Here is a 25,094-nt window from a genome sequence, read left to right as displayed (position 1 = left end):
ATAAACATTTTTTAAAATGAAGTGAAAAGAAGACTGAGAAACAGCTACCACACCTGGTTAGACTTTGTCAAAGCTAATATCTGTTTTTCTGGCTCATTCAGATTCTGAGGACAATCATAAGTCAATTTCTGTCCCCCAGAGCCATTCAGTGTCCTGGAATAACCATTTACTAGACTTCTAAAACTGCCTCCCATTGGTCTTTTTTTTTTTTTTTAATTTATTTATTTATCTGAAAGGAAGAGTCACAGAGAGGCAGAGAGAGAGAGAGAGAGAGGTCTTCCATCCTGATGGTTCACTCCCCAGAAGGCCGCAACAGCCAGAGCTGTGCCGATCCAAAGGCAGGAGCCAGGAGCTTCCTCCAGGTCTCCCAGGCAGGTGCAGGGGTCCAAGGACTTGGGCCATTTTCCACTGCTTTCCCAGGCCATAACAGAGAGCTGCATCAGAAGTGGAGCAACCAGGACACTGTCAAACTGGTGTTCACAGGGGATGCTGGCACGGCAAGCCCAGCGTTACCTGCTACACCACAGCCCCTGCCCTGGAAAAGCCCCTTTGGGAATAAAGAACAGGATGTTCCTTAATGATGGTGAAACCTGCCATCCACTGACAACACAAAAGACATTGCCCCAAGAAGATGAAAGGATTAATAGGGGACACAATCGTCCCTACCCACAGGTAACCGAAGGAGAACCTAAGCTCTGGAATTACGCCAGAACACACCACAGAGCAGATTGTCTCAGGTGCCAGCAAGTGATCAGATAGGTATAGCCTGCCTTAATCATTCAGGTCAACAATATTTCCCAACTGTCACCTCTCCCAAGTGGTCAACAAGCTAATGTTTATTAACTGGTCAGGAACACAAGAGACATAGAAAAAACAAAGCAGACCCCTGAGGTACTGAAACTCAGGTAGAAGAACTGACCAATCCATATGCACTCCCTATATAAGCTCCCAATACCCTGACCTTGTATAAGGAGCATACAGGACTTGACCTTCTCCAATAGATACGACAAACCACACCACCCATGACTACACTGCAAGGTGTCCGGCGCGTAACAAATCTTCCCAGGCAGACGAATCAATTAATTCACAAGCTTTTATTGGGGTTCCACTCCCAGGCGAGGTTCCCCGGTCCCAACAGAGCAACAGAGCAGGGACTTTTATAGATTCAGGGCATGGGGGTTAAAGGTTGAGGTGGGTCTGGTCCTCACTGGTTGACCTTTAGGCACCTGCAGGGACCTTGACAAGGACTTTTCTTCCGGGGAAGTACAGGTAGGAACTTTCCATTCCCGGAAGTGTAGGCCTTTCCTCCATGCGTATCCCAAAGCTACCATCCACTACCCATCAACAAGAACTGCACACCACCGATAAGGCCACACTGAAGCAAATATAAACCACAAGCAAACCAGGTTCAACAAGATTCTCCAGAGAGCAACAGAGCAAAGGCTCTTCCCCGTATCCTCCGGGTTGACCAGCAGCACTCAGACTTCCCTCGCAGCCAGCCCTGCACTCGCCCGATGCCAGGACTCCACTGGCCCTTCCAGACCTGCCTTCCTAGGCCCAGAGGTACCACACATGCGGACGCCTGGAGAATCCGCCCTCTTCAGCTAGGACACCTATTGAGGAGTACCGGAGGTACTTTGGGAAACTTGGGTGGTTGGTTTAACCCAGTGTGTTGTGTGAATAGAAACTTGTGGTTCTCTGTTTGCATAATAAAAGCCTTTATTGGAACCAATACAGCCTTTATCTAGGACGCCTTGACGGCCCCTCCCTTGGAGACCACTGCTGGCAAACTAAAGTTTCTGCTTCCCAGTAAAATCTACTTCCACTTGCTTTGCTCTCCCTCCCCACCCCCACCCCCTTTATTGCCTCGGTCGTAGTTCTTCCTTGAGTTCTGACTCGGAATTCTGGTAACAATATGATCACAGAATCAAAGTCATCTTTGGAGAGATACCTGGGAAAGATATAAAATCACCCAGGAGAATCTGCCAGTGTGATTACTTGTTCAAGTTTCTTTCTACAGCTGCGAAGTATTTAATGAAGTAATTAAGTGGAAGGGTATTTAAGGAAGGGGTGGGGCCTCCTGATCAGCCACATCTTGTTTCTTCCTGGAGGACTGACTCAGTTGCTCCCTGGTCTCTGTGGAATCTGGGTCCTCTTTCCCAAATGGACTTAAACAGTACCATAAGCGGTGAGTTTCGATCCACTCGGCTCTGCTCTTTGATGACACCACATGCCTTATTTTTTAGAGTTTCTGGACATTTAAAGTATGCGCATGATTAGAGAGACAGACTGTTGTTTTTCAGTGATGAATGGTTTCAGGGTATTGATGGATGCTGTGAAGCTGGATTGATTTTCTTTCTTTCTTTTTTTTTTTTTTTAAGATTTATTTATTTTACTTGAAAGTCAGAGTTACACAGAGAAAGGAGAGGCAGAGACAGAGAGAGGTCTTCCATCCGCTGGTTCACTCCCTCCGTGGCCGCAACAGCTGGAGCTGCACCGATCAGAAGACAGGAACCAGGAGCTTCCTCCAGGTCTCCAGTCTCGGGTGTAGGAGCCCAAGGACTTGGGCCGTCTTCCATTGCTTTCCCAGGCCACAGCAGAGAGCTGGATTGGAAATGGAGCAGCCGGGACTCGAACTGGTGCCCATATGGAATGCCAGCACTGCAGGCGGCAGCTTTACCCACTAAGCCATGGCACCGGTCCCTGGATTGATTTTCAAATGTGACTGAGAATCCCATGTAGCTAGGTCATCTGCCTAAAGTTTTAAAGTTAACACTTTAAGTGAAGAAAAAAATATATAATATTTTATTAAATAGCTAATATTATATTTTTAAATAATATGTAATGTTTTATATATAATTTTATTAAATTTTTTTGAAAGGTAGAATTTCAGACAGAGAGAGAGACAGAGAGAAAGGTCTTCCATCTGCTGGCTCACTCCTCAAATGGCTGTAATGGCCAGAGCTGGGCCAATCCAAAGCCAGGAGCCAGGAGTTTCTTCCGGGTCTCCTACATGAGTTTAGGGGTACAAAGAGTTGGACCACCTAATACTGCTTTTCCAGCCATAGCAGAGAGCTGGATCCAAAGAGTAACAGCCAGGACAGGAACCAGCATCCATATGGGACGCCGGCGCATCAGGAGGAGGCTTGGCATTCTATGTCACAGTGCTAGCCCCATATTTTGTTAAATTTTCATGTTTATTACAAAGTACCAGTTTTGTGTATTTGTATCTAACCTTCTCTTTTTTCATTAGTTTTACTTTGCTTCATTTATTTTCCTTCTTTCTACTGTTTCCTATTTTCATTGTAATTTTGTATATTTTCTGTAAGTTATTTCTCTGAAATCCTGGATTTTTTTTTTTTAAGATTTATTTATTTATGGGCCAGCGCCACGGCTCACTAGGCTAATGCTCTGCCTTGCGGCGCCGGCACACCGGGTTCTAGTCCCTGTTGGGGCGCCGGATTCTGTCCCGGTTGCCCCTCTTCCAGGCCAGCTCTCTGCTGTGGCCAAGGAGTGCAGTGGAGGATGGCCCAAGTACTTGGGCCCTGCACCCCATGGGAGACCAGGATAAGTACCTGGCTCCTGCCATCGGATCAGCGCGATGCTCCCGCCGCGGCGGCCATTGGAAGGTGAACCGATGGCAAAAGGAAGACCTTTCTCTCTGTCTGTCTCTCTCACTGTCCACTCTGCCTGTCCAAAAAAAAAAAAAAAAAAAAAAGATTGATTTATTTATTTGAAAGTCTAAGTTATACAGAGAGAGAAGGAGAGGCAGAGAGAGAGAGAGAGAGAGAGAACTCTTCTATCTGCTGGTTCACTCCCCAATTGGTCACAATGGCCGGAGCTGTGCCAAACCAAAGCCAGGAGCTTCATCTGGGTCTCCCACATGGGTGCAGGGGCCCAAGCACTTGGACCACCTTCTTCTGCTTTCCCAGTCCATAGCAGAGAGCTGGATTGGAAGAGGAGCAGCCGGGACTCAAACCAGTGCCCATATGGGATTCCGGCACTGCAGGCAGCAGCTTTACCCACTAGGACACAGGGCCAGGCCCCAATCCTGGATTTCTGATTTTCGTTTTCTAATATGTGTATTTAACCCTTCTGTGTCTAATTTAGCACAACTTCAGCTGCATGCCTAAAGCCTGCAATGCCAGGCTTTCTACTTGGAATAATTATAAGACATACTCTCATAACACAGTTTTTAACCCGTCAATGTCTCCTTATCCTCCTCTCCTTCTTTTCTCTTTCTCAGGCACGCCACAGAAAGAAGCCTTTCAAGGCAGGATTGCTTACACCGAGAACCAGAAGGGCATACTCTTAGCATGGTTTGAGCAGAACCCCAATCCTAACAAAGCTTCCAGGGAACTACTCGCCAAAGAAATTGGCATTCCAGCATCTAAAATTCAAGTAGGCATTAGATTTCTATTTTATTATTTGTCAGTCAGGTAGAGAAGTAAAGCTGGGCTCAGAACTTCAGGGCAATTTTCTCATGTCAGGTGTTTTGCAAAAAAGGTTACTCCTGTCATTATGAACAAAAGAGAAACAAGAACTCTGTCCGTCCCCTTTACAAAAGGCATAAATACCATGTGTATGTCTCCACTGATGGGAGGAGCACAGTTCTTTGTCTCAGGCTCTGAGTAGGAGCTACCTGAATTGTATTCAGAGATTTTTGAGAACACAGGAAATTGGGTCACCATGATGATGATGTCACTTCCTCAAGCCTTGGAAAGTATACCACAGGGAAATTATGCATATGTAATCACCAGGAACCTTGGAGGAATAATGCATGTGAATTCCCCATTCTCAGGCTAGTTTTTTTTCCTTCTTTTTTAAATTTGATGTCTCAAATATGATGCACAAACACAAAATGTTTGAAATAAAATCCTATATTGAATTATTTTGAATAGATCTCCTGATGTAAATGTATTTCTAGAGGAAAATAATGAATTTTGGGTTTTATATCAAAGGCAGAATCTCCAATAAACCATTGTCTACAAGAGCCTTGGTCCAAGGGAATAATAGAAAGAAGAAATTGTACTTACCTCTTTGTGTGTTTGTACTGGGTATAAGAGACAAGAGTTTACTCAAATCATAGTGATAACGTGTATCTTATAGGAATAGCTGGTGATTGGCTTTGAAAAAGGTAATCGCCCTCCATTGGGCAAATTCACTCATTTCCAGTTTCCACCTGTGTTTAAGACTTCCTATCTGAAAATACTTTGCTTGATTCATTTACAGAAGAGCAGTAACCTTTGAGCACAATGCCTACAATACAAGAGTGGTTACTCAGTTACTGGTTATCGTTAAGAGCCAGAATCTCAAAAATCTTCTCAAGACCAAGATACAACACTCTGAAGTAATTAGAAAGTATGTTGCGATTCTGACTCCAGTAACAAGCACAAAAGCAAAGAGTTCAGTGGATGGCCTGAGTAACTAAGGGAGGTGTTCCAGTCCCTAGGAATCCCCTAGTATATACCAGCAGTATAAAATACTGCTGACTCAGATGAAATGAGCAAAGGAAAACAGAAGTGAATGTAGACCAGCTCTTTACCGTGGCTAATTCTGCAACACTAAAGAAAAACTTTTTTTTTTTAAGATTTATTGTATTTATTTGAAAAACAGAGTTACAGAGAGAAAGTTCTTCCATCTGCTGGTTCACTACCCTATAAATAGCCGCAACCTGGAGCTGAGCTAATCTGAAAGCCAGGAGATTCTTCCTGGTCTCCCACATGGGTGCAGGGGCCCAAGCACTTGGGCCATCTTCTACTGCTTTCCCAGGCCATAGCAGAGAGCTGGATCAGAAGTGGAGCAGCCAGGTTGTGAACCGGCGCCCAAATGGGATGCTGGCAATTGTAGGCAGTAGCTTTACTCACTATGCCATAATGCCAGTCCTAGAAAAAACTCTTCTATGATCAGCTTCCCATGAAGAAATAATGGGAACCAAGAAAAAGATATTCAGGTATTGAAGGGTTGGTGAGAAAGATTTTCTGTGAAAAGCCAAACAGGGTCTCTGAAATTGGGGAAATTTACTTCAGATACCATGAGGATGACCATTAAAAAATGTTCATTTGAATTTGGTACAGATTCATGCGTGGTCCTCAGTTATATGCAAACAGCAGTATCATTCATTCATAGTATTAATACAAGGGATCTTCAACAAGTTCATAGAAATGCATATTATGAAAAAATTAAGCATGGATTTTTTTTTTTTAAGATTTATTTATCAGGGCCATCACTGCGGCTTAGTGGGCTAAGCCTCTGCCTGTGGCGCATGCATCCCATATGGGCACAGGTTCATATCCCAGCTGCTCTTCTGATCCAGCTCTCTGTTATGGCCTGGGAAAGCAATAGAAGGTGGTCCAAATTCTTGGGCCCCTGCAACCATGTAGGAGACCCCAAAGAAGCTCTTGACTCTTGACTTCAGACCAGCCCAGCTCTGGCCATTGCAACCATTTGAGGAGTGAATCAGCAGATGGAAGACCTTTGTCTCTCCCTCTCTCTGTAACTCTACCTCTCAAAGAGATAAATAAAATAAATATTTTTTTAAAAGATTGACCTAGATATCCACCTTAAGAAACTTATAAAAGAAAAAAAGTCAACCCAAAGTAAGAAGAAAAGAAATTTACATAATAAAAGGTGTATTTATTTATTTATTTATTTGGGAGGCAGAGTTACAGAGAGAGGGAGAGAGACAAAGGTCATACATCTGCAGGTTCACTCCCTAAATGGATGCAAGGACCAGAGCTGGGCCCATCTGAAGCCAAGAGCCAGGAACTTCATCCAAGGTCTCCCACTTAGGTGCAGGGGTCCAAGCACGTGGGCCATCTTCCACTGCTCTCCCAGGTGCATTAGCAGGGAGCTGGATTGGAAATAGAGCATTCAGAACTTGAACCAGTGTCCATGAGGTGCCGGCACTGTAGGCAGAAGCTTAACCTACAACACCACAGCACTGGCCCCCAAAAAAATTATGTGTAAAGAAAAGGGCGGGGGCAAGCGCAGGGGCTCACTTGGTTAATCCCCCACCTGTGGCGCCGGCATCCCATATGGGCACCAGTTCTAGTCCCAGCTGCTCCTCTTCCAGTGCAGCTCTCTACTGTACTGTGGCCTGGGTAAGCAGTGGAGGATGGCCCAACTGCTTGGACTGCTGTACCCGCATGGGAAACTGGGAAGAATCACCTGGCTCCTGGCTTCAGATTGGAGCAGCTCCGGCCGTGGCGCCCATTTGGGGAGTGAACTCACAGAAGGAAGACCTTTCTCTGTCTCTCTTTCTCACTGTCTATAACTCAAGCTGTAAAAGAGAGAAAGAAAGGAGAAAGAGAGAGGGAGAGAGAGAGAGAAGGGTGTAGAACAGAGAGGAGACAGGGTATGAACTCACAGTGAGACTGAATTTATTCAAAGAAAATAAACTTGCTGAATTCGACCAACCACCAGTGTGCACACAGAAAATGTGGCAGAGGGCCCAAACCCTAGTAGGCTGGGCCTTTTTATATCTTAGGTGGATGGAGGGCAGTAGGCAGAGGTAAGCTTCTCCATACAGTTTCCTCAAGTTTTTCAAAGGCTTTCAAACCTGGAGAAGAATGCAGGGCGTGGAATGGGGAACAACACAGGGTGTGAGACTGAGCTGGTCTCTTGAAAGAAAGGCAGGAGCAAGGGGTAAAATGGCATTCTGTCTACTTACAGGCAAGAACTTAAAATGGCTGAGGCTGATGTACGTGTCCACCACTATGCATGGATTTTTTTTTTTTTTAAATTGCACCAGAAAAAAAAAACATATCCTTATACCACATTTTATTTAATTTAGTTATTTATTTGTAAGAGTTATAGCATCAGAGAGAGAGCAAGAGAGGAAAGAGATCTTCCATCCGCTGGTTTACTTCCCAAATGGTCACAACAACTGGGGCCGGGCCAGGCCAAAGCCGGGATCCAGGAGCTTCTTCTCGGTCTCCCACGTGGGCACAGGGGCCCAAAGACGTGGGCCTTCCTCCATTGCTTTCCCAGATTATTAGCAGGGAACTGGATCAATAATGGAGCAGCTGGGACTCAAACCGCTGCCCATATGGGACACCGGTATTGCAGGTGGCAGTTTAACCTGTTATGCCACAACGCTGGCCTCTACATGAACTTTTTAAAGCACCTGATACATTGTCTTTCAGTTATGAATAGGATTCTAAGAGCAAATGACCAAATCCATTTTCGTTTAATTGATTGGCATTTGGAATGCCATAAAATAAAATGAGTTATATGACGTTCACATCTTGTTTTTCATCTTAGACTTGGTTTAAAAACCAAAGAAGGAAACAGAAGCAACTGGAGAATCAATGCTCCCAAGGAGAAGATCAAATCCAGGGGAGTCAGGGTAAGAATCCACTAGCCCAGATTCTGTCCCTCAGTGGGTCCCGTTGTGTGGCAATAACTGCATAATGTGCTCAGATTCTTCATAGAGCTGCCTTAGCTCACGAGCTGCTCACAGCTCGTCTGGGTACGCTGGCTGCAGAACACAAATCCTGTCTCACAGTCAGCTGAGTAAGGTTCTTAGCTAGCAAGGCTTTTGACCTTTTGCTTCTCCTGAGATCCACCACAGCCTGCTCTTCTGTCTCTTCAGGGGGATTCAGAGAAAACAGCATGGTCAGTGTCATCTGTGTTTCCTGTTTGAATATGAAAACTGGCCTCAAAGCCCTCATTTGTTCCTGTATTCTCCTTCAGAATGCTTACTCAAAAAAGCCAGGGAAGATCAGTTCCCCATCACAGAAGCTCAAAGAAGGATCCTAGCGCAAGCCTTTGAGAGGGACCGATTCCCTGACATTAATACCATGAAGAAACTGGCCAAGCGAGTGGGCATTCGGGCATCAAGAATTCAAGTAAGTTCTGGGTGTGTCTTCCCTGGTCGCTAGAAACTTGGGGCCTTCTTAGGTTATCAGAGTCATCAAGGACAAAGGTTGGGGGAAACCCCTGGCAGTGCAAGTCGCATTCCTGAAAAGGAAATATTGGCAGACCAGATCCTGAAGCTTCCGTTTAGAATCACCCACAGTAAACACAGGAAAGGTGATACCTATTCTGAGATAGTTCGGGGAGATTTTCTACAACCTTGTCAGATTTATTCTTTGGGATGAGTTTTTTTTTTTTTAATATTTATTATATGAAAGAATTATGGAGAGAAGGAGAGGCAGAGAGAGAGAGAGAGGTCTTCCATCGGCTGGTTCACTCTCCAGTTGGCCACACGGCCAGAGCTGCGCCGATCCAAAGCCAGGAGCCAGGAGCTTCTTCTGGGTCTCCCACGCAGGTGCAGGGACCCAAGGACTTGGGCCATCTTCTGCTGCTTTCCCAGTCCATAACAGAGAGCTGGATCGGAAGAGGAGCAGCCGGGACTTGAACCAGTGCCCATATGGAATGCTGGCACTGCAGGTGGCAGCTTTACCCACTATGCCATAGCACCGCCCGTGGTGCTTACTCTTTTTGATGTGGGGGCGCCCTGTGCATATTTTTCAGCATTCCAGTCCTCTACCAACCAGATACAAGTAAACTGCCTTCTTCTCTTTGCTCTCCCTATATGTGACAACAAAAACATTTACAGACATTGTTAAATGTCCTCCATTTGAGAGACAAAATTGCCCCCACTGAGTGCCTCCTCCTACCTGAGTCATGGGAGAGTGAAGTGGCCTCTGTTGAGTGCCATGACTCAGGAGGCACATCCACAAACTTACAGCAAGGGAATTCTCAAAAACATTTCTTTGTGTGTGCTAATCCTTGATCCGAGATTGGGCTGTATCTAAAACACATGACTTTCACATACATGAAAGCCCGCTGTTAGGCCTTGAGTTGAAAGCCCTTGATTTTCAGAGCATGAGAAGCAGAGCTGGAATGGCTTATGTTTCATAACGTCTCCCTTTTTCTCACTTAGATGTGGTTTCAGAAAGAAAGAGCTTTGTGCTCTCTGCAGAACAGAAGAGAACTCATGAACTTCCCAGAAAGCGAGGCAAATGGGCAGCCAGCCTTGATTGTCCAGCACAGCCCTAGCCGCCTGTCCACACTCCCAGATGGGACTCATCATTTTCCTTCCTCTGGTTTTTTCAGCAGCACCCAAACAGTTCTTCCTGTCCTTATGCCCTTTGCCCCTTGGGATCCCTTCAGTGTCTGTGTGAGCCAAAGGTCAAGTGTTGTGACCACACAGGTGACCCAGGCTGGGCAGGGACAGAACTCTGACCCCACCGTGACTCTCCCCAATCACTTGCCGGTCCTGCTGCCTCTGGAGGAGGACTTCTCAGACACTCAGGTTCCTTTCACTCTGGAAGAATGCCCAGATCACAAAGAACATGCTGGCACAGGACTACCGCTGTCCTACTTGCCTCAGCCTGAGCTCCAGGAACAACACTCTCAGGCTGACTTAGCGCACACTCAGGCTCAGGCTGACTTAGCGTACGTTCTGCAGCATTGGGAAGAAAGCTGCCAGGCTCTGATTGCAGAATGGCGACCTCTGGAAGGGACATGCTAAGACAGACTTGTGGTAGCAGCAGGCACAGTCAGCTGGGACAGCCATGCCATCCACTCTGCCAACCACACCAGCAATCTGCAGAAACTTCAAGCGTTCAGATCAACTGCTGCCATCCACAGACTTTTCAGTACAAGGTACAACCTTTTGTGAATCCTGATCTTTAGAAAGTGGACCCTCACTGATCTCAACCACCCTTTAGTGAGGAAGATTTTTATGCTGCAAAGCTCAGCAGGGCCGGCACTGCAGGAAGAGTTAGGTGCCCCCTGTTGTTTCATTGTGGCATTGAGGAGATGGTGCCATCCGGGCCTTAACGGTTGCTGTGGATAAGGCCTCCACAGGGTGAATGCAGACCTGAGAGTCCAAGTGCCTCTGGAATTTGGGTCCAAGGCAGCGAGTCACATGGAACCCTGGTCCGATAGATGCTATGGCTCAGGACATCAGATCACCTGTCCCCAGAGGACCCCTGAGGTTCCAGGGAATAAGCTCTTCCAGGTCCCTTTGCTCTCTGGCCTCCTGGGTCAAAACTCATGGGTAAGAAGGGCTGTGGAGGAGGTCACACTTTTTTTTTTTTTTTTTTTTTTTTGACAGGCAGAGTGGACAGTGAGAGAGAGAGACAGAGACAAAGGTCTTCCTTTTACCGTTGGTTCACCCTCCAATGGTCGCTGCGGCCGGCGCGCTGCTGCCGGCACACTGCGCTGATCCGATGGCAGGAGCCAGGTGCTTCTCCTGGTCTCCCATGGGGTGCAGGGCCCAAGCACTTGGGCCATCCTCCACTGCACTCCCTGGCCACAGCAGAGAGCTGGCCTGGAAGAGGGGCAACCAAGACAGAATCTGGTGCCCCGACCGGGACTAGAACCCGGTGTGCCGGCGCCACAAGGCGGAGGATTAGCCTAGTGAGCCGCGGCGCCGGTCAGAGGTCACACATCTTACAAGTGAGTCCTGGTACAGGTTGCAAGGGTCCCGTGCCAATCAAAGTGAGGATGACACCCTCAGAAACATCAGTCCTCAGTTGGCATTTAGCCTCTGGAGGGGGGAGTTGTAGATTTAGTTGCTTAGTGGCCTTCGTTGGATTATTTTTTCTCTTGAGCTACAATTCATATACCATAGTATTCATCATTTGAAAATGTAAAATTCAGTACGTTTTTTTAAAAATTTATTTATTTATTTATTTATTTGAAAGGCAAAGTTACAGAAAGGCAGAGGCAGAGAGAGAGAGAGGTCTTCCGTCCACTGGTTCACTCCCCAGATGGCTGCAACGGCCGGAGCTGAGATGATCTGAAGCCAGAAGTCAGGAGCTTCTTCTGGGACTCCCACACGCATGCAGGGGCCCAAGGACTGGGGCCATCTTCTACTGCATTCCCACGCCATAGCAGAGAGCTGGATCAAGTGGAGCAGCCAGGTCTCAAACCGGTGCCCATATGGGATGCCGGCACTGCAGGCAGCAGCTTACCCACTATGTCACAGCACAGAATATATGCATTTCCGTGTGCTTTTTGAAGACCATGTATGAACAGATAGCTAAATTTTTGTCCCAAAGTAAGCTTATCTTTTAGTTCTACTTTTCAACAATCATAATTTCACAAGGTTATGCAACTATCACCAAAACATGGTCATCATTGCAAAAATATATCCCAGGTCCCTTAGCAGTCACTCTGAGCTCCCTAACTCTGCCCTACAAACCTGGCAACCCCTAATCTTCTTTCTGTCCCTACAGATTTGCCAGTTCTTGCCATTTTACATACATGAAGTAACAACCTTGGGCCATTTGTGTCTGGCTTCACTTAGAATGTTTGCAAAGCCGGGGGCCAGTGCTGTGGCACAGTGGGTTAACACCCTGGCCTGAAGTGCCAGCATCCCACATGGGCGCCGGTTCTAGTCCCGGCTGCTCCACTTCGGATCCAGCTCTCTGCTATGGCCTGGGAAAGCAGTAGAAGATGGCCCCAGTCCTTGGGCCCCTGCTCCCATGTGGGAGACCTGGAAGAAGCTCCTGGCTCCTGGCTTCCGATCAGAACAGCTCCGGCCGTTGCAGCCAATTGGGGAGTGAACCATTGGATGGAAGACCCTTTCTCTCTCTCTCTCTCTCTCTCTCTCTCTCTCTCTCTCTCTTCTCTGTAACTCTGACTTTCAAATAAATAAAAATCTTTTAAAAAAAGAATGTTTGCAAAGCCAATCCATATTATAGCATTTGTCAATTCTTCATTCCTTTTTATTTATTTATTTTTGTTTATTCATTCAACATTTGGGTTGTTTTCACTTTGGGCTATTGTAAATAATGTTACTGTGAACATCTGTGCACATGTTTTTGCATAAACATGTATTTTCAATTATCTGGTGTATATGACAGAAGTCCAAGTCTGGAGCCATATGGCAATTCTGTATTTTGCTTTCTGAGCACCAAACTGTATTCTTACCATAATTTTTAGTGACTAATAAAAGCTTTGACTATTTCTGGATTCGTACTGCAATCCACATATCTCATGTTTGATCCTTGGGCATAAATATTTAGAGAAAAATTAAATTATGATTTGTCAGAGCTGCTTTACTTAAAACTATACCTTTTCAGCAGCCATTGTACCAGCCTCTTGAGTCTCACAAGGCCAGATAACATTGAGAGCACTGACAGCAGATGGGATCCAGCTTCATTGATCAGTTATTTGAGAATGACAGAGCCCGCTGAGGCATGACTGACACTAACACATCATGCAACAGACAGCAGTTCATGGAAAAGCTGCCTTTGTGGAGAGGCTGCGTGGCCTTCCCTTCCAGAAACTCCAGCACAACATACAGTGTAGAACCATCAGCCACTCCAGCAGCGGCATCCTCAGTGTGCTGTGGCCCAGCTCCAGGCCCACGGAGGCCTCAGTGCAGGGTCTACCAGATGTCCCCACTACAGAACAACAGCAGTGCTTGGGTCTGCACCAATGATACATCCAGGCTCACCCTGCACAACTTCATCTGACCTCCTCTAGCCATACGCTCACACTGCTTCCTCTTTCCCCACTCCCAATACTACTCACATTCCCTGGGTGCTCTGAATGTCATGCACACACATGCAAGCAGAGCACAGTAGGCCTGGACACGCTGTGCATGACATCTGGACACTAGACTGGCTGTCTCTGACAGAAGCAGTTTGTGTTGTACCAGCACACATCTTGCAAAGATGCCAGTAATTAGAAGGTTGTTCTTGTTGCTTTGTTCCCTGTGTTTTTTTTTTTTTTTTTTTTTTGATTATTTATTTATTTGAAAATCAGAGTTACACAGAGAGAGGAGAGGCAGAGAGAGAGAGAGGTCTTCCATCCAATGGTTCACTCCCCAGATTGTCGCAACAGCCAGAGCTGTGCTGATCCAAAGCCAGGAGACAGGAGCTTCTTCTGGGTCTCCCACATGGGTGCAGGGGCCCAAGGACTTGGACCATCTTCTACTGCTTTCCTGGGCCATAGCAGAGAGCTGTGCAGGAAGAGGAGCAGCCAGGTCTCGAACCAGCCCATATGGGATGCCGGCTCTTCAGGCCAGGGCGTTAACCCACTGTGCCACAGCACTGGCCCCTTATTTTTTATTTGAAAAGCAGAACGACAGAGAAGAAGAGGGGCAGAGAGACAGAGAGTGAGAAATCTATTCACTGGTTTATTACCCAAATGGCTGCCACTGCCTGGGCTGGGCCAGGCTGAAGCCAGGAGCCTGGAACTCCATCCAGTCTCCCATATGGGTGGCAGGGGCCCAAGTACCTGGGCCATCTTTTGCTGCTTTCCCAGGCACATTAGCAGGAAGCTGGATCAGAAGCAGAGAAATTAGGACTGAATCAGCACTCCAATATAGGATGTTGAATTCACAAGCAGTGGCTTAACCCACTGTACCACAGTGCTGGCCTCTCAACTGGTATCTTAACTACTAGGCCAAATGCTGCTCTTCTGAGTGGCATTTTATATCATTATAGGAATGCATACAGAGATAAGAGGGAGTGGTGAGGATGAACAAGCAATGTTCTGTAAATAATACCTTTACTGTGTGTAAAACCAGGTTCCTTCTGGGCATTTTTGTTTAAGAAATCATTTGTACTTATATAAACAATCTGTACATAATAAATATATGTGTGCATATATGTGTGTGTATACACATATATATGTGTGTGTATATATATATATATACACATACACACACACATATATACATACACACATACATGTTTTTTAAGCTGTGTGCCTTGCCTCACTGACTACTGCTCAAAATAAAAGTGACTTGGGATGGGCTTTGTGGCACAAGCAGGTTAAGCACAGCTTGGGACGTCTATATCCAACTCGAGTCCTGGCCACTCCATTTCCAATCCAGCTCCCTGCTAAGGCATCCTGAGAGGCAGGAGAAGATGGCCCTAGTGCTTGGGCCCAACACCCTTTTGGGAGACCTAGATGGAGTTCCGGGCTCCTGGCTTAGACCTGGAACAGGCTATTGTGGGTGTTTGAGGCATGAACCAGTGGATAGAAGATCATTGTCTGTGTGTGTGTGTTCTGCCTTTCAAGCGGATGAAAACAAATCATTTTTTTAAAAGATTTATTTATTTATTTGAAAGTCAGAGTTACAGAGAGAGGAGAGGCAGAAAGAGAGAGAGCGAGGTCTTCCATCCGCTGGCTCACTCCCCAGTTGGCCGCAACAGCTGGAGCTGTGCTGATCTGAAGCCATGAGCCAGGAGCTTCTTTTGGGTCTCCCACGTGGGTGCAGGGGCCCAAGGACTGGGGCCATCCATCTTCTACTGCTTTCCCAGGTCATAGCAGAGAGCTGGATCAGAAGTGGAGCAGCCAGGACTTGAACTGGTGCCCAGATGGGACACTGGCACTGCAGGCAGCAGCTCTACCTGCCATGCCGCCCCCGAAAATAAATACTTTTGTAAAGTGAATAAATGGAAGTAGGATACTGCAGACTCATAGACTATGTATTAGTCTTCTTTTTGTTACTTTAACAAAAATACCTGAGGGTAGCTTCTGGGGAAAGCGGTTTGACTTCAGCTCACAGTTTGGAGGTTACAGCTCAGGACCAGGTGCCTACATGATAGCGCAGCATCTGTGGAGGCTGGTCAGGATGGGTGCAGAGGAATAACCATGGCATGAGCCAGGAAGCATGGAGGGAGAACTCTAACTCACAATGGCCAACTGTCTCAAGAGAACCACCCTCCAAGGGCACGGCCACAATGACCTAAACACCTCCCACCTGTCCCACCTCATGGATATTATAATCAATCAAATTTCCACCCTTAATCCATCAACCATTAACGTCAACATATCAGAGTCTTGGGGATATAAAATCTCTCAATATACAATATCCCCCCCCCCCCCGGCTCTCCCAAACTCATGTCCATCTCACAAACAACATGCAATCACTTCTATTCCCCAAGTCTCAGCTCAGTCCAACATTAATTTAAAAGTCCACTGTTGGAGCCAGCATTGTGGCACAATGTGTTAAACTGCTTCCTCTGATACCCACATCCCCTACCAGAGCATTGGTTTGAGTCCCAGCTGCTCTGCTTCTGATCCAGGTACCTGCTAATGTGCCTAGAAAGCAGAAGATGTTGCCCAAGTACTTGGGCCCTTGACACTCATGTGGGAGTCCCAGAAGTTCCTGGCTCCTGGCTTTGACCTGGCCCAGAGCTGGCTACTGTGGCCATATGGGGAGTGAACCAGCAGACGGAAAATCTTTCTCTGTCCCTCTCTCTCTGTCATTCTGCCTTTCAATTAAATAAAATACATTTAAAAGTTTCATCTGAGACTCAAGACAAACTCTACTAGCTGTGAAACTATATAATAAAAAACAAGTTAAGTACTCTAAAAAAAATTTTGGAGGGGCCTGTGCTGTGGCATAGCTGTTAAAGCTGCCTCTTGCAGTGCTAGAATCCCATATGGGTGAGAGTTCAAGTCTTGGCTGCTCCATTTCTGATCCAGCTCCCTGCTATGGCCTGAGAAAGCAGCAGAAGATGGCCCAAGTCCTTGGGACCCTGCAGCCACATAGGAGACCTGGAAGAAGCTCCGTTTTCTTGGCTTCAGATCAGCCCAGCTCTGGCAGATACACCCATTTGGGGAGAGAACTAGTAGATGGAAGAGATCCCTCTGTCTTTGTCTTTCTGTAACTCGGCCTTTCAAATAAACAAATAAATCTTAATTTTTTTTAATTTCTGCATAGTTTTTTTAATTAAGATTTATTTTATTTATTTATTTATTTATTTAAAAGGCAGACTTACAGAGAGAAGGACAGAGAGCAAGAGAGATCATCCATCCACTGGTTCACTCCCCAAATGGCCACAACAACCAGGACTGGACCAGGCCAAAACCAGGAGCCAGGAGCTTCTTCTGGGTCTCCCACATGAAGCACTTGGGCCATCTTCTGCTGCTTTCCCAGGCACATTAGCAGGGAGCTGAATCAGAAATGGAACAGTGGGGACTCAAACCAGCACCCATATGGAATGCCGGCCTCATGGCAGCAGCTTTTCCTGCTGTACCACAATGCCAGTCCCACAAGTTACATAATTCCAAGACATAGTGATAGGAGAGGCTCGGATATGCATTTCCATTCAAACAGGGGCAACAGAGAAATAGAAGATTATACAGACCAAAGCGAGACTGAAGCCAGCAGAGCAAACGTTAAATCCCAAAGTTTCACATCCAGCATCCTGGACACATTGCGATAGGGGCTAGACTCCCAGTGGCTTGGAAATCTCCACTCCTATAGCTTTGCTGGTCACAGCCTGTGTTTCAGATACTACAAATGGAAAGGGAAGGTTGGAGGGCCGATACAACAGAAGAGGGAAAGCTACAGGAGGATAGATTCAACTAAAATCTAGCTTCATTCAAGTTACAGAATTTACTGCCACAAAGTTGTATAGAATATTCCTTAACTGTTCTTTAAATATTTGTAGAATTTATGGTGATGCTGCTTTTCTTATCCCTACCGTTTGTTTGTTTTTGTTTTGTTTGTTTGTTTTTGACAGGCAGAGTGGACAGTGAGAGAGAGAGACAGAGAGAAAGGTCTTTCTTTGCCATTGGTTCACCCTCCAATGGCCGCCGCAGCCGGTGCGCTGCAGCTGGCGCACCGCGCTGATCCGATGGCAGGAGCCAGGTACTTCTCCTGGTCTCCCATGGGGTGCAGGACCCAAGCACCTGGGCCATCCTCCACTGCACTCCCTGGCCACAGCAGAGAGCTGGCCTGGAAGAGGGGCAACCGGGACAGAACCGGCACCCTGACCGGGACTAGAACCTGGTGTGCCGGCGCCACAAGGCGGAGGATTAGCCTAGTGAGCTGCGGTGCCGGCTATCCCTACTGTTGATAGTTTGTGTCTTCTCTTCTTACACCATGATCATTCTGGTCAGAGATTTACCAATTCCACTGATCTTAAAAATCCAGCTTTGGTGGTGGGGGGGGGGGTTGACATAGCAGTTAAGATACCGCTTGGGACACTCACATCCCGCCATCTGAGTGGCTGGGTTTGAGTCCCAGCTCTGCTCTTTCCTCCATCTTCCTGCTAATGTGCATTCTGAGAGACAGCAAGTGACGGCTCAAATGATGGGTCCCTGTCACCCGCATAAGACCTGGACTGAATTCCTATCTTCTGGTTTCAGCCCAGCTCAGCCTCAGCTGTTACAGGCATTGGGGAGTAAGACAGTGAATCAATCTCTCTTTCTGTCTCTCTCTCTCTCTCTCTTTCAAATAATTTGTTTAATTTTTTAAAAAAGATTTATTTATTTGAAAGGCAGAGTTACAAAGAAGCAGAGAGAGAGAGAAAGGTCTTCCATCTGCTGGCTCACTTCCCAAATGGCCACAATGGTCGGAGAAGGGCCGATCTGAAGCCAGGATCCAGAGCTTCTTCTGAGTCTCCCACATGGGTACAGGGGCCCAAGGACTTGGGCCATCTTCTACTGCTTTCCCAGGCCATAGCAGAGAGCTGGATAGGAAGTGGAGCAACCGGAGTCAAGATGCAGGCACTGGCTTTACCTGCTATGCCACAGCATCAGCCCCCTAATTTGTTTAACTTTTACATTTTCTCTATTGTTTTTCCATTTTCCATTTCTTCTTTGATCTTTTTATTTTCCTTTTTCTGTTTACTGTGGGTTTCTTTCTTTTTTTTTTTTTTTTTTTTTTTTTTTTTTTTTTTTTTTTTTGACAGGCGGAGTAGACAGTAAGAGACAGAGACAGAGAGAAAGGTCTTCCTTCCAGCTACTGCTGGCACACTGTGGCTGACGCACCATGCTGATCCGAAACCAGGAGCCAGGTGCTTATCCTGGTCTCCCATGCGGGTGCAGGGCCCAAGCACTTGGGCCATCCTCCACTGCACTGCTGGGCCACAGCAGAGAGCTGGACTGGAAGAGGAGCAGCCGGGACAGAATCCGGCGCCCTGACCAGGACTAGAACCCGGGGTGCCGGAGCCGCAGGTGGAGGATTAGCCTATGGAGCCGCAGCGCCAGCTACTGTGGGTTTCATTTGCTGTTTTTTTTTTTGTTTTTTTTTTTTTTTTAGGAAGAAAATGTAATTTTGGAGGGATTCTTTTTTAGACCTATACATTTTTATGATGGGCTTTCAACTTTATTCTGTTCAAAATACAGGTTTTAGTCACCGATAGAGCGAACACTCAGAACCAGCTGTGACCATTACAGACGCCCAGTCCTCCAGTAGTGTACAGAATCACTGTAATAAGTGTGTGATGAGGGGCCTGGGACCGGCCGTCAGTCTGCAGGGTCAGAGAGCCAACTCTAGGTGCTGAACCTTTGGTCCTCGAAGGTCCTCAGTTATAAAACAGGGACAAAACATTGTAGAAGTTGAACATTCCTAATTCAAAAAGCCCAAACCTGAAACGTTGTATCAACATGATGTGACAAATGGAAAGTCCCTAACTTTGTGTGACAAGTCACATTCAAAATGCAGGAACACTAAATATGTTGCATGTAATTATCTTCAAGCTACAGGGATAAAGTGTTTATGAAACAAACACAAGTGAACTTTGTGTTTAGACTTATGCCCCATCCCCAAATATTGTATAAGCAAATACTCCAAAATCCAAAAAAAGCAAAATCTAACACACTCTGAGGTCTTATAGGAGCTTCAGGGTTTACCTGACCACTGCAAAAGGTCATGGAGAAGAGGTCCTACGCGGTTTCCAGCAGTAAGTGCCTTTGGTGGGAAGCTCTAGTGTGTTTTTTTGCAAGACGACAGATTCCCTCAATATTAAGGTTTTGTCAGGGCAAATGTTTTGTCTTTTAATAGTGAGGGTTGTGGCCAGGCTATTCCACTATTCCACTGGTGTTATTCCCTGGGGTTGGAATTGGGCACTGGAGCTTTCAGATGAGACTACGAATTTTTTAAATTGAATTTTTTAAATTGAACTCAATTATGTTCGCTGTTTACGAAATCCTTATCTTTTAGACAGACAGAAAGAGTAACTGAAACATTAGTTTCAATGTATAATTCCATTTTGGTTTTTGAAAGGTACTTCAAAAGCTTGTAGAAATTGAAATAGAAGATGTTTATTTTGGTGAGAAAAAAAACTGAAATCCTGCATAGTTTTCTCATAATACACATTTCCCACAAACCTTTTAAAGACATTTCATGCATGGATTTCAGAACTTTTTGCGCCAGGACAGGTGATGTGGCGTAGCTGGTAAAAACCACCACCTGCAAAGCCAGTATTCCCTATGGGCAATGTTTAAGTCCCAGCTCCTCCACGTTCAATGCAGCTCCCTGCTAATGGGCCTGGGAAAGCAGCAGAAGATGGCTCAAGTTCTTGGACCCCTGCCACCCACGTGGAAGATGCAGATGGAATTCCAGGTTCCTGCCTTCAACCTGGATCAGTCTCAAACATTGCAGCCATTTGAGTGGACCAGCAGATGGAAGATCTCTCTGTCTGTCTGTCTCTGTGTAACTATGCCTGTGCCTTTCAAGTAAATCTTTTTTTTTTATTTTTTTTTTTGACAGGCAGAGTGGACAGTGAGAGAGACAGAGAGAAAGGTCTTCCTTTGCTGTTGGTTCACCCTACACTGGCCGCCGCAGCCGGTGCGCTGTGGCCGGCGTACCGCACTGATTTGAAGGCAGGAGCCAGGTGCTTATCCCGGTCTCCCATGGGGTGCACGGCCCAAGGACTTGGGCCATCCTCCACTGCACTCCCTGGCCACAGCAGAGAGCTGGCCTGGAAGAGGGGCAACCGGGAAAGAATCCAGTGCCCCGACCGGGACTAGAACCCGGGGTGCCGGTGCCGCAGGTGGAGGATTAGCCTATTGAGCCGCAACGCCGGCTCAAGTAAATCTTTAAAAAAATTTTTTCCCACCAAATAAGCTTATCTGTTAGCTCCATTTTCTACATTTTTAAAAACTCCCTCATATAAAATTTTACATAATAAAATTGTTTCAAAAAGAATTGTCAGGGCCAGTACTGTGGTGTAGCAAGTAAAATTGCTGCCTGCAGTGCAAGCATCCCATGGCTACTCCATTTCCAATCCAGCTCTCAGGCTATGGCCTATGAAAATAGTAGAAGATGGCCCAAGTCCTTGGGCTCCTGAACCTGTGTGGGAGACCTGGAGGAATCTCCTGGCTCTTGGCTTCAGATCAGCACAGCTCTAGCTGTTTTGGCCATCTAGAGAGGCAATCAGTGGATGGAAGACCTCTCTCTCTCTCTCTCTCTCTCTCTCTCTCTCTCGGCCGCTTGTCTGTAACTGCCTCTTTTTTTTTTTTTTTTTTTTTTTTTGACAGGCAGAGTGGACAGTGAGAGAGAGAGACAGACAGAAAGGTCTTCCTTTGCCGTTGGTTCACCCTCCAATGGCCGCCGCGGCCGGCGCACCATGCTGATCCGATGGCAGGAGCCAGGTGCTTCTCCTGGTCTCCCATGGGGTGCAGGGCCCAAGCACTTGGGCCATCCTCCACTGCACTCCCTGGCCGCAGCAGAGAGCTGGCCTGGAAGAGGGCAACCAGGACAGAATCCGGCGCCCCGACCGGGACTAGAACCCGGTGTGCTGGCGCCACAAGGCGGAGGATTAGCCTAGTGAGCCACAGTGCCGGCCTTGTAAACTGCCTTCCAAATGAATAAAATAAATCTAAAAAAAAATTGTCAGGCATCTTGAAGATTTTATTAGACATATAAATGGCCTGAGTATTTTTTTTCCTAGTTCACAAATGTGGCTATTTAATATTCTGTGATTTGTTTAGAAATATTGTGGAAACTCAGACCTGAAGTGTGCAAGAAGCTCGACACTCTTTCCTTGAAAAATCAGTCTTCTTTATTTCAAAAAGTTTAAATAATTATGGGGTACAATATAATGCTTTGATACACGTATACATTGTGTAATGACTGAATTGGAATAATTAGCATATCTACCACCTCATACATTCATAATTTCTTTGTGGGAAGATCAGAAACATCTCTTCTACCTGTTTTGATATACAAAATATTACTGTCAACAAGAACTTACTCCTCCTGCTTGTAACCTCTCCCCATCCTGCTCACAGTCTTTTTTAAAGATTTATTTATTTGAAAGCAGAGGGAGAAAGAGTGACATCTTCCATCCACTGGTTTACTCCCCAGATAGTCGCAAAGACCAAGGTTGGGCAAAGCCAAAGCCAGGAGTGAGGAGCTTCTTCCCCACCTCCCACATGGGTGCAGGGGCCCAAGCACTTGGGCCACCTTCCACTGCTTTCCCAGCCTTACTGGCAGGGAGCTGGATTGGAAGTGGAGCAGCCGGGACTCCGACAGGTGCCCATCTAGGATGCTGGCTCTGTAGGCAGCAGCTTTAGCCACTATACCATAATGCCAACTCTAGATTTATTTATTTATTTGGAAGGCAGTTACGGAAGGGGAGAGACAGATCTTCCATCCGCTGGTTCATTCCCCAAATGGCCACATTGGCTAGAGCTGAGCCAATCCAAAGCCAGGAGCCAGGAACTTTTTCACATGTGGTGCAAGGGCCTAAGCACTTGGGCCATCTTCTGCTGCTTTCCTAGGCCACAGCAGAGAGCTGGACCAGAAGAGGAGCAGCCGGGACTAGAAACAGCTTCCATATTGGATTCCAGTACTGCTACGTCACAGCGCTGGCCCCTCCCCAAAATCTTAAAGCATCAGACTTCAATGAAATTGATGAACTCTGGGTGATATGAGAAGGGCCACATTTTATGTTTAGCTCATCCTATATTTCAAATTTTTTGCATCTGGTTCCTCTTAGTAATATCTGAGTAAGTTAAGAGCTGTTCTTAGGCTACAGAAGACTAATGGAGGCCACAAACCCCACCATGATACTTGTATTGGTGGCAAAATCTAGAGCAAAGAGCTCTTAGCCTCACAGGCGTTCCTACCATAGGGACTTTGGATCCCCCAGAAAGCTTCCAAAACGGCCTCCAGCTCCAGCCCCAGAACTTGAAGTGTGGTCTGCAGGGAGCCTCAGTGAATGACACCATTTGATTCTCTAGGACAAGACTTCCAAAGATGTTGTCTTCTCCTATGAATTTTCGTTTCTTTCCTCTCTGGAAAATTCAGTTTCCCAACACAATTTGTTGAAAAGACTCTCGCTCTTGTCAAAAATCCACTGACTGGAGAGTGACACTTTATTTCTTGACTCTTGGTTCTAGTCCATTGACCTACATGTATATCCTTCTTATGCCATACTGTATTACTTATTACTGCAGCTTTGTATTTTTTTTTTTTTTTTTGACAGGCAGAGTGGACAGTGAGAGAGAGAGACAGAGAGAAAGGTCTTCCTTTTGCCGTTGGTTCACCCTCCAATGGCCGCCACGGCTGGCCGGTGCGCTGCGGCTGGCGCACTGCGCTGATCCGAAGGCAGGAGCCAGGTGCTTCTCCTGGTCTCCCATAGGGTGCAGGGCCCAAGCACTTGGGCCATCCTCCACTGCACTCCCTGGCCACAGCAGAGAGCTGGCCTGGAAGAGGGGCAACCGGGACAGAATCCGGCACCCTGACCGGGACTAGAACCCGGTGTGCTGGCGCCGCAAGGCAGAGGATTAGCCTAGTGAGTCGCGGCACCGGTGCAGGCAGCAGCTTAATCTGCAATGCCACAGCACTAGCCCAACTCCACTTTTTTTTTTTTTTTTTTTTTTTTTTTTTTTAAGATTTATTTGAAAGTCAGAGCTACCACAGAGAGAGGAGGAGAGGCAGAGAGAGGTCTTCCATCTGCTGGTTCACTTCCCAATTGGCTGCAATTGCTGGAGCTGTGCCAACCTGAAGCCAGGAGACTCTCCTGGGTCTCCCTCATGGGTGCAGGGGCCCATTGACTTGGGCCATCCTCTACTGCTTTTCCAGGCACAGCAGAGAGCTGGATTGGCAGTGGAGCAGCTGGGACTCAAACCAGCACCCATATGGGATGTTGGCACTACAGGTGGCATCTTTACCCGCTACACCACAGCATCAGCCCCTCAACTCCACTTCTAACACAGCTTCCTGCTAACGTGCCTAGGAGGCAGCAGATGATGCCCCAAGAACTTGGGTTCCTGCCTCCCACATGGGAGACCAGGATGGAATTCCTGGCTCCTGGCTTTGTACTGGCCTAGGCACGTTACGGGCATTTGGGGAGTGAAGCAGCAGCTGGAAGACCTTCAATCTCTCCCTTTGTCTGCCTTTCAAAAGTGTTTTGCACCAAAATAAACTTATTTTTTTACTCCTTTTTTACCCACAAGCTTTTTGAAGTGTTTGGTATACTTAATGGATATTAGCATGGCTTCCTAAGAGGTGGTAAGACTGCCCTCATCCAGGATCACCCAGGATGTGGAATTCACCAAGAAGCTGAAGCCTTAGACACCTGCATTTTGTATTTCAGCTGCAAAACCTACCTTTGCCTGCTTGCTTCTATCTGTTATGAGCCTATGTGGGTCAAGTTGGTGGAAGCCCTTTCTGTTGAACATCAAATAGATCTAATTAAGGTTGATGACAATAAGAAACCGGAGCAAAGGGGGTGGCCTGTGTAAAAATGACAGAGGGAAAACCTGATAAAGTAGACAGACACAGTTGTTTATTAGTTGAGGACTACAGCAGAAAATCTCAAGCCCAGAATGTCATTAAAGTGTACTTCAAATGCAAGAAATGAATAAAAAATTTGGCTCATATTAAAAAATAGAACTTTTTATTGAAATCTGCCGTACATACCACAAGCAAAGCATACATTCACTATTGTTCAGTTTAATGAATTCTCAGGAACCAACCACACTCATGGAAGTAGGCCTCAGATAGAGTACTACGGCACCTGGAAGCCTACAACATACTCCCTTCCGGGCTATGACACCCTTCCCTCAGTAGCTCATACTCTGCCATCTAAGCAGCATAGATCAACGTTGCTTGTCATATGGTCCTGAGCTGCGTAATGACGGTTTGGTCAACAATGGACCACATACATGGCAGTGGTTCCATAAGATTATAATGGAGGGCCAGCACTGTGGCATAGCAGGTAAAGCCGCCACCTGCAGTGCCAGCATCCCATATGGGCACCGGTTCGGGTCCTGGCTGCTCCACTTCTGATCCAGCTCTCTGCTATGGCCTGGGAGGGCAATGAAAGATGGCCCAAGTCCTTAGGACACTGCACCTGCCTGGGAGACCCAGGGGAGGCTCCGGCTCCTGATCGACGCAGTTTCGGCCGTTGCGGCCAATTGGGGAG

At 46.6% G+C, this 25,094-nt stretch overlaps 1 protein-coding gene across 2 annotated transcripts in view; it reads left to right on the top strand.

Moving 5' to 3' along the window:
* The first annotated feature begins 1,899 nt into the window (after positions 1-1,899).
* Positions 1,900-25,094, top strand: part of DUXB (double homeobox B) — a 31,931-nt gene continuing 8,736 nt past the window's right edge. Inside the window, exons 1-5 of one of the 2 annotated variants that reach the window (XM_008257635.4) lie at positions 1,900-2,188; positions 4,247-4,401; positions 8,266-8,350; positions 8,698-8,852; positions 9,893-10,617. In XM_008257635.4, coding sequence (XP_008255857.1) covers positions 2,164-2,188; positions 4,247-4,401; positions 8,266-8,350; positions 8,698-8,852; positions 9,893-10,483 — 1,011 coding nt within the window. In that variant the 5' untranslated portion in view covers positions 1,900-2,163 and the 3' untranslated portion in view covers positions 10,484-10,617. Of the gene's footprint in view, positions 2,189-4,246; positions 4,402-8,265; positions 8,351-8,596; positions 8,853-9,892; positions 10,618-25,094 lie in introns of those variants that run through there. The other variant, XM_051847298.2, reaches the window with a different exon arrangement.

This window comes from Oryctolagus cuniculus, chromosome 18 (assembly GCF_964237555.1).
Source record: "Oryctolagus cuniculus chromosome 18, mOryCun1.1, whole genome shotgun sequence".
NCBI lineage: Eukaryota > Metazoa > Chordata > Mammalia > Lagomorpha > Leporidae > Oryctolagus > Oryctolagus cuniculus.
The sequence above is the reverse complement of the archived record's forward strand: the minus strand, read 5'-3'. Positions and strand labels throughout refer to the sequence as shown.